The sequence below is a fragment of the Camellia sinensis genome, unplaced genomic scaffold (assembly GCF_055761805.1).
Source record: "Camellia sinensis isolate YWXY unplaced genomic scaffold, ASM5576180v1 Unanchor47, whole genome shotgun sequence".
In the NCBI taxonomy this organism is placed as follows: Eukaryota; Viridiplantae; Streptophyta; class Magnoliopsida; order Ericales; family Theaceae; genus Camellia; species Camellia sinensis.
The window spans coordinates 277,558-286,958 of NW_028129345.1; the positions used below are offsets into that span (position 1 = coordinate 277,558).

A 9,401-nucleotide genomic window follows, 5' to 3' on the forward strand; every position below is an offset into this window, starting at 1 on the left:
ATATTTTACTGCTCACTGAGTTAATTACTTTTCTGTGTTCAGTTAGCTTTTCCTTTGTCTATAATTGTGCTCCTTCCCCAGCTAATGCTGATCTTTTATTCCAGAGTCAAAAAGATATAAGGCTGTTATCATCCGAATTGATAGTCCTGGAGGTGATGCTCTTGCTTCTGATTTGTAAGTAGTGTTGTGTTCTATCATTATGATAGAAATTTAACAAGTAAAAACACGACATGTACATGTGTTGATGGCATGTATAAGGCTGTTACCATCCAAACCTATTGGAATTTGTTTTACATGTGAATGATTGAGGATCTGAGTATATTCATCTAATTATCATTTTAGATGTCAGTGTTCTTTCTCTATATTTAGTTTTGGATGTCATGTTTATAATTCCATTTACAGATTTATTTATATTCCTCATGCAGAGAATGAAAATTATAGGATTGCAATTGAATTCCTTTAGATTGTGTTTAGATTTTGCCGTTGTTGTTAATTTTTTTATTCACTTGAGTGTTTCTATTTGTCTTGATTATTGCCTTACAATTGAATTTGGTTGTTGTTTAGGGATGATTTGCAAATCCCTTCTTCTCCATACTTTCCAGCCTATGACTATGCCTATGCGCAAGGACATGGACAAGGACCGCCCCCAATGGTGCAAGAGCGTTTTCAGTGTGTTATCAGTCAGCTTTTTCAGCATGTAAGGGACTATTTTTTTGGTTTTCTATTCAACTCTGCTGTTGGTTTGTTTGTTTTCTCTTCTAGTATTTAACACTGCCTTGCCTTGGTGTTTTAATTGGACTCCCAAAAGGATAATACGTTGCGGTGGAGCTGTGGATCATGAATTGTAAATGGCTATTTGGGATCTCATGTCAGTTCAGTTGATCCTCTCATTTTTTGCATTTTTTGGATGGGAATTAATTTTTGTTTTTCTGCATTTGTAGGTAATCATCAATTTTTCAGTCATTTGTATTGTTCTACATATGAAAGTAGCTTAAAATTAATAAATAGCTGTGTATGAAGTGCTAAATGTTTCTTTATGCTCAACTCCGACATTAGTGTTAAACATTATGTTGTCATTTTGCTGAAAAAAGGTCTGGATTTGGGGACAGATTAAATTTTATTTTGTGACTTTTACTCTAGTAAAGAAAAACTGCAAGCATCAGTCTTGCAGATGTCATCCAAAACATTGTTGTCATGTGGCACTGATTCTGGCTTAGTTTGATCTGCAGATATGACGGGTTCGGATACATCCATTTGGTTGATCATATCTTTCCACAGGGTTACCTTATACGATTTATATTAGGTCCAATCATTTTTCAAAATCTAATACTAATATATTGACACGGTTTTTGAGCTACGTGTTTCACTTTTAGTAGATTCTCATGTACCTGTTTTGAGTCATATTAGTGATTCTGTGAGCATCGCCAACTAGTGAAGCCTTTTGCAGGAGCTGTCTACAGAACTTTTTCAGATTTGCAGGGCAAGGGCTCTGCCTCCTACGCAATATGATGTTGTAACTTTCGAAATCATTTAGTTATTATGCTCTTTGTTTGTCTAATGGTCCCATTTTTTTTCTTTCATATTAACAGATCCATCTGACAGTAAAGTTATTAGAATGTTGGATTTATAATCCCCAAATGTTCTACTATGTAATCTGTTAGCGATTGGTACTTTAGACGTTCACACAAGCAAATATTTGAAATGTGAAGGTTGTATTGTACATGATCATCTACAATGTATTTGCAGATCATTAATGGAGTCTAAGTTGAGAAGTGGAACCACCCTCATTGTGGACCGCTATTCATTTTCTGGGGTAGCTTTTTCATCTACCAAAGGTCTTGACTTCGAATGGTGTAAGGTGTGAAGACATTCTTCAATTTAAAATTCCAATCTACATATCAGGCTATTTGGATGCAGCTATGTTTATCAAGTTTATTTATTATTTATTATTTATTCACCAGATGAAGAAATGGAAGGGTTGGGAATCAGATACGTCGTCTTTGGAATATCAATTCACCAATGGTAATTCCTTCCTGTTCTCAGTTCTCATTTAATTATTTTTTATATATGAAGATTGGGCCTAAGTTTGGGCCTTCGTAAATTTCAAATAGGGCCAGCTTAACGGCCCAGCTTAATGGCAACATTATGGACCGAAATCTCCAGGGGCTGATTAATGTTAATTGTTGGGCTCCCAAAAAATAGTTTGAAAAATTGCCTGAAAATGAAGTGTGTAATTTGTTGTGCTACACTTGGAACAAATGTAATTCACATATTTTATTTTGAGCAATGATTAAGATTCCCACTCCCACAAGACCTCCATAAATCTGAACTACTCATGATGTATGAATGAACCTCACACATACATGGAGGGCTGTGATCACTTTGGGGATGTGGGCATCATCTCCAAAAGTGGTCCCAAACATTTTCCTTTTATTTTTTAGTAATTTTTTCGGATTTTGTAATATTATTGATGAGTTTTTTTTTTTCTTAAACAGATCCAGCAAGATTTAGGTTTAGTCATCAGACTTCATTTGTGAGACGTCATACTAGATTTTCCAGAACTCCTGGGATCAGATGGATTGTAAGATTATAACTCAGAGTAATTATGAATTGTTCAAAATATCATAGCACATTGTCTAATTTCAAAGCATGATATGGGATTATAATTTTTTATTCCAGGTTGCATTCTTCAGGCAATTCTTTGGTTCGGTGTCAAAGGTGGAATATATAACTATGCGCAATGGGTTTATCAACGTAAGTGGGCTTCTTCATTTCCCCAGGATTTTCAAGTTGAATCTCAAATGATTGACATGTTCGATTTAAATTGAACAATATAATAAATCCACTATCAAATTCAAGTACAACACATCAATCATTTGATACTTAACATGAACACCCCTAGAAGCAACTCCAAACAGGGCCTAAAGTCCTTTTTAAAATGTTAATTATATGCATGACCAATTCTGGTATGTCCCAACAGATTAAGTCTGATAAATATATGTATGTAGGCACATTTTGCTCCAAATACCAAATTTAATTTCCACAAATATATTAAGAGATCCATGGAAGATGACTTCAAGGTGGTGGTGGGAATAAGGTAACTTCATCATTTCTTCTTTCAATATTGTCAACTATATTCCTCACTGGCTTTGGGAATATCATTTAATGAATCTACCAAGACACTTATATGCTAATGATTTTTTTTTTTTTTTTTAAATTTGGGTTGATTTTGCAGTTTCCCACTGTGGGTTTTTGCTGTCATCTTACTGCTGCTGAATGTTTACAGTAAGCAAACATCTCTGTTTCTGTTTGATGATATCAGACTAAATTCACTTTTAGTCTTTCATGATTATATAAAATCATAATTTTTATCTTCTAAAACTTGTGTAGGCTGGTACACGCTTGCCTGGATCTCATTAGTGCCACTCATTGTAAGTAAGACATGTAAGTAATTTGGAAGCTCCTTACTGGAAACACTTCATCGCTTGAATTGTTCAAATTACTTCTCTCTGCAAAATTGTTGAATATGCTGTTCATTTCATGGCTGCTACATGTGCTTTGAATATCAATCAGACATGTTCTATTTAGGAAAGAAAAAATTCTAGATCTAATATTTTTTTAACTCTCGTTTCTGTTATTACAGGTCAAGCCCAAACCTAACTCAGCTAGCATATAAGGACTTCTGAGAGACTTAATGTTGACAGTTATTTCATTGATTTAAGGTTAGACAACGACCTCAATGCCTTCATTTCAAACTAATCGATGCGTGTTTTCTCACTATCTATAACTGAGTTGTAGGATTTTAAATTAGTTTTAGCATGATTGGATTGATTGATTGTGATTAAATTAGTTTTGTGAGCAAGCATTGTTAGGATAGACGTTCTCACTTAGAAGCGTGCTTATGAGATAAGCCATGGGGCACTAATGTTAGTTTTCAAGTCCAAGTTTGATGAAAACTTTCAAAGTTCATGACTGCTCTAAGATTTCAAGATAAACTATGCTCCTTAGTGTTTTTTACCTAACATTTTTAAGAGAAAATTTTCAAATCCAAGCAGTTTAAAACTTATATTTCAAATCTATGTTCTATTTTACGAAGTCGTGTTTTCAAAATGCGACTGTAACTTCGAAATCTTGTTTGAAAACATAACTTGGGGGGTTTTGGGGATTGACTTGTTCAAAGTGTTTAGTTTCAGCACTGTGTCGAATGGGAAATGTGGCAATGCTTGGCTTGAACCAGAGGTCGTTGCTGCATAAATGTATGTGTTTTTGGCACCTGAGTAGTCTTGATTTATCACTGGGAAATCTGATGCTTTTTTCCATTCATTCAATGACTTCACTGAACATTCTTGGCATTCACCATTTGCATCCAAGTTTATTGACACCTGCATTAATGTAGACAAATCTAGCTTATACTCTAATCAACTTAAACCCTCTTTAATTTCTTGGCAATAGATGCAAAGGCCCAAAAATTAGATGACCTTTTGTGATAAATCTTGGGAAAATTCTAAATGTACTGAATTTGATCATGCAACCTAACACAATTCTCTCACTGAATCGAATCGGATTCTGTGCATGTAGAAGAATGATAAATTTTGTGGGCACATGATTTTGTGTCCTTAAATCCCTTGATTCTTCTGTCTCAATCCACTTTCAACTATTAAATCAGGTGTTTGAGATTTATGTATATTGAAATTATATAATTCAATACCTCACAATCTTAACCACATATGGTGACATTCAATGACAAAATTTGATTTTGAAATGAAACCCACTAAAATAACATACTAGCCTTATAGTTTGTAAAATAAGTTTTGCAAATTTCATCTGTATGTATCAGTTTATGTACTCATAGAAAAATATCTAGAAATGTTTCAAAACATGGAATGTGTAATCCGTACCAAATCAAGTTTATATTATATTCTACTTATTCATAAATCTCTCTTCATCTACTTATATTCTACTTAGTTCAAAATATTTTTTTATGTTTCAATAAGTTTTATGGGTGATATAATTACCAAAATACCCTTAATAATATTCGCATTAATGGTGAATGTTTCATGATATGAATATTCACACTGTTAAATATGAATGTTCACATCAAATCTTTAAAAAAATATATATGAATGTTTACATTATCAAGTTGCTAAAAATTCAAAAAAAATTTGTAAAGATAAAATTGTCTATAATATACCTTAAATATGATAATTAAGATTTGTTTAATCAAATATCCAAATGATAGGACTTATTGCAATATAAGAATATGTTATGAATTAATTGAGATACAAGTATTTGAAAAAGGGTTTTCTAATAAATCCTCCTATTTATTTTTGAGGCAACAATTTTTCTCCCAAAAGTATAGTAATCGTTTGTCCATTTTTAACCTATTCGAGAGCTAATAACCATGCAGATTTCTAGTCAAAGTGATGCATTTAAACTCTTACTTATGCAAATTTTTAAAAGGGGAAAGAGACAAGTGGCCTATTATGCATTTAAACTCTTACTTATGCATTTACTCTTACTTATGTAACTTGGAGTTGTTTTTTTAATGTCATGAGGAAAGAGACAAGTGGCCTATTATGAAATATGTTAGCTGTTTCAGATCCTTCCAATTTAGATTAATTTTTAAATTTTATTTTTTATTTTTTTAATGTTCATTGTTTTGTTAATTAGCTAGAAGGTTTAAGAAATGAATGTGGATGCTATTATTTGAAAGCTAATATCCATGCAGATTATCTTTAGAGTGAGTGACCTAATTCTGGGAAGTTGTATTAACAATTGTACTAGAAAGCAACACCAAACTGCCTTTTTCTTTTTTTTTTCGCTTGATTTGGATGCTGTTTATGGTAGTCTGTTTGTTTGTTTCATTTTGTTCTCTTCTTGGCTTTATATTCTCAATTCTGGATCAAAATAATTCAAACATCACAATCTACTAACTTTATTCATCTACAATGGTAGCGTAGACAGTAGACTGTCATTGGGTCTAACATGAGTAGTTTGATTGAGGTATTGCCAAGAGGAGTTGAGTAGAGTTGTGCATTGTATGAAACTTCGCATACCCTAAGCGTCTAAAATCTTATTAACAAATGCCCCTACACTCCTAAACAAAATCCCACGAATGCACAACTTCCTCATTATGTTTTGAAAATCTAAATGAAAAATGGACAAAATAAGACACCTCAAGCTAGCCTGATTGTAATTGCATGCTCTTGGTGCATACTGTCCATATTTTCGTTACAAATAAAAGAGCATCACATGCCTTGGGTGTCACATTAGAAACTTTACAGATGTTATTCCAACTCATTGCAAGGGATAACCACATTGGGGGGAAACAAAATAAAAAAAATAAACTAATTTATGACGAAAGTAATATGATCAAAAGCAATATTACATTAGGCCATGGTGGCTTCTCAATGTATTGCATCAATGATCTATCTTCTGGAAAAATTATTGAACAGGTTGAATCTAAGATCATTAGCAGCCCCTTCATTTATTGATGAGATCACACAGCGTGTGACACAAGACGTTGAGTCTAGGTTCACTACGATGATCAAGAACCTAACGGCACGTGTTTTGTTCTTAGAGTCACAAGGTATGGCTGGGAGTATGAGCTTGAGAGAGGTGCAATACTTACAAATTGACGAATTTTACGTTTTATCAATTTGCATATATACATATGGAAATTATTAACACATTATACTAACATATTGTAGGTGTCAGATGCATCTAGTGGGCAGCAAGCTTCAAAAGAAAATGAATAGGTATGCCACTCTACTATATTTCTGCATGTATTTATGATATTTGCTGTGTATGAAGTTCTTGAAGGATATCACTATATTTCCCCATGCATGTATTTGTGATATTTGCTGTGTATGAAGAGAATGTATGCAGCACAAATACTCAATTTTTCATGCCCTACGCGAAAGAACAGGTACATTATGTCATTTATTAATTATATGGCTTCAAATGATTAAGAACCTAGCTATCCACCAACTTGATATTGAATGAAACACATGAATTTCTAGAACATTATAAAACCAATATAGAAAAAGTAGAAGCATCAGTTTTTATTGAACTACCAATTAGATTACCCAAATATAACACCTCTACTGCAATGAAGAGCGCAGAACTATATATATAAACATGTGCTGGAATAAACAAAGTTACAGGTCCCATGTTCACTCAATAAACACCTCTACTGCAATGAAGAGCGCAGAACTATATATATAAACATGTGCTGGAACTATATATATAAACATGTGCTTTTGGTATTCCTTGTGCAATGTTTAACTGAATTCTCTCTAATCATGATGAGGCTGGTTCTGTTTCTGGGGCTGGGGCTGGGACAATCACAGTACAAAGGAATGTCGGAACTATATATATAAACATGTGCTGGAACTATATTTATAAACTGTGATTTTCTCTCTAAACTGTGAACTATATATATAAACTGTGAACTATATATATAAACATGTGCTGGAACTATATATATAAACTGTGATTTTTATATACATATTATGCGTATATACTGTGATTTTCTCTCTAATCATGTGCTGGAACTATATATATAAACATGTCCTATCTTTGATTTTCTTTTATGGACTGCACTGCCCTTCAATCAATACTGTACAATCACAGTACAAAGGAATGTCGCAGGTTTTCCTTTGACAACAGAAATAATCAGAATAGCTTATAGATATGCCATTAACTCTGTCTGGCAACATGTTTAAATCCACATGCATCAGCAGAAATACATTGAATTCGATAGTGGATTTTGAATTTTTAATTTGGATATCAAAATTGTTTTGAGGATTTGAAATTCAAGAGTAGTGAACAAATGGTGCCAGTATTCCAGTCCTTCCATCTGATGTTTCTTAGTAATTTAATTAACTGTATGACTTATCAAATGGTGGGCCTTATATTATATTTGGTGCTGGTATGATGAGATTAGGATGTTATTGTAATCACTAGGCATCTTCCAATAGCTGCCTTTTGTAGACCCTAGTGCTTCCCGGCTGCTTTCTCTAGACCTTGATAAGTGGAGTTTTGGGCTCCTTTTTGATGTCTTGCCTAGAAAAATTACTAGGATTCTTCCCCTATAAAAACCATGTACTTTACCCCTAAGGTTTTTTTTTTTTGCATTTCAACATTTCGAAAGTGATTTTTTACGTTACGGGCATTTTATGTACTACTTCAAATATATATGTACCTGATGGAAGAATTTTGTGCACGGGTAATTTTAACTAATTTGATTATTCGGATTGCATCTTTGCAGGTGGTTGCAGGTATGACCGGTAAAAAACAAGGGTAGTATGGATATTAGAAGTAAGCAATGATTTGTCTTATCCTGCCTCCATTCCCCTTCCCCTCTTACTCTGATTAGAGATTGGAATAAGATTTTTTTATCATGTGAGAACAAAGAATTATTGTTGCTACTGGTTATTCACCTTTATTTTTGCTTGTGGATTTTAATGCTGTTAAAACATGTGGTTTCTCATGCTATCAATCGGAATTGGATGAGCTCCATAAGAAGCTTAGTTCTGCATGTTTGGTTGTCTTTACTTGATTGCATTTTTATGTCTTCTCACAATGATGTTCCCAGTCCTTGAAAGGCCTCGTGTTAGATCTTAAACCTTTAGTTCATCATTTGGGCTTTAAAATGCTTGTGCTTCATTGACACGCCTTTTATAAGTTCTATTAGTAGTATTGTATACTGGAAGTGTTTTGACAGATATTACCCCAACTGGAATATGATGAAAAAAAGTTTCACATATTAAAAGTAATTGTTTAATTGTGACATTTTTTGTTTTTATTTTGTTCAAGCTTTAATATTTGAAGAAAATAGTAAGAATATCTAGAGGTTAGCTGTGGGTTTGATTTGTCTAATTTGTTTGATAAACAGCTGGATAGGTAAAAGGGCTTTAATGTTTCACAATTTGTTTATTTATTTATTAATTTTTATTTTTATTTTTAATTTTTTGCGACGGTAACAAGATGGTCGCCAAAGATCATGTTAGTATTTTTCTTTGTTTTTTGCGACGGCAAAATAGGGGTCGCCATAAGTAGTTTAGGTGGTCGCAAATAATTTGCGACCGTTGTTTTGCCATCGCAAAAAGTATTTGCCACCCCCATATTCGCGACCCCCATTTGCCGCCGTCGCATGGGCCGTCGCAAAAAGTCTTTTGCGACTGTTTTTTATTATTTGCGACGGTTTATGGCGGTCGCAAAAAGTATTTTTTTTAGTAGTGTATATATATATATACCGAAACAAACAGACCATCAATATAGAATAAAGTCAATGGTAAACAAAGTATATAATTTTAATTTACCAAAAAAATAATATAATTTAATGATATTAATATTTGGAGTATTTATTTATAAATCCCTTTTCACTTATGTTTCGC

The 9,401-nt window shown here is 33.1% G+C and overlaps 1 protein-coding gene across 1 annotated transcript; it reads left to right on the forward strand.

Annotated features, from left to right (window-relative positions):
- Nucleotides 1-1,649: 1,649 nt before the first annotated feature.
- On the forward strand, nt 1,650-8,542 carry LOC145817603 (MLO protein homolog 1-like). Its single transcript, XM_082912751.1, has 9 exons — nt 1,650-1,858; nt 1,962-2,022; nt 2,496-2,581; nt 2,680-2,754; nt 3,009-3,097; nt 3,236-3,285; nt 3,391-3,431; nt 3,644-3,722; nt 8,273-8,542. Exons 1-8 carry the CDS (start codon nt 1,754-1,756, stop codon nt 3,674-3,676), a joined length of 540 nt encoding a protein of 179 aa, XP_082768877.1. The 5' UTR covers nt 1,650-1,753; the 3' UTR covers nt 3,677-3,722; nt 8,273-8,542.
- Nucleotides 8,543-9,401: the final 859 nt, after the last annotated feature.

What these genes read in the sequence shown, in the direction of transcription:
- LOC145817603 (XM_082912751.1), top strand. Translation starts at nt 1,754, where the DNA reads ATGGAGTCTAAGTTGAGAAGTGGAACCACCCTCATTGTGGACCGCTAT. An exon ending in AAGGTGGTGGTGGGAATAAG is followed by an intron (nt 3,098 to 3,235) that starts GTAACTTCATCA and finishes TTGATTTTGCAG; the next exon opens with TTTCCCACTGTGGGTTTTTG. An exon ending in ACTGCTGCTGAATGTTTACA is followed by an intron (nt 3,286 to 3,390) that starts GTAAGCAAACAT and finishes AAACTTGTGTAG; the next exon opens with GCTGGTACACGCTTGCCTGG.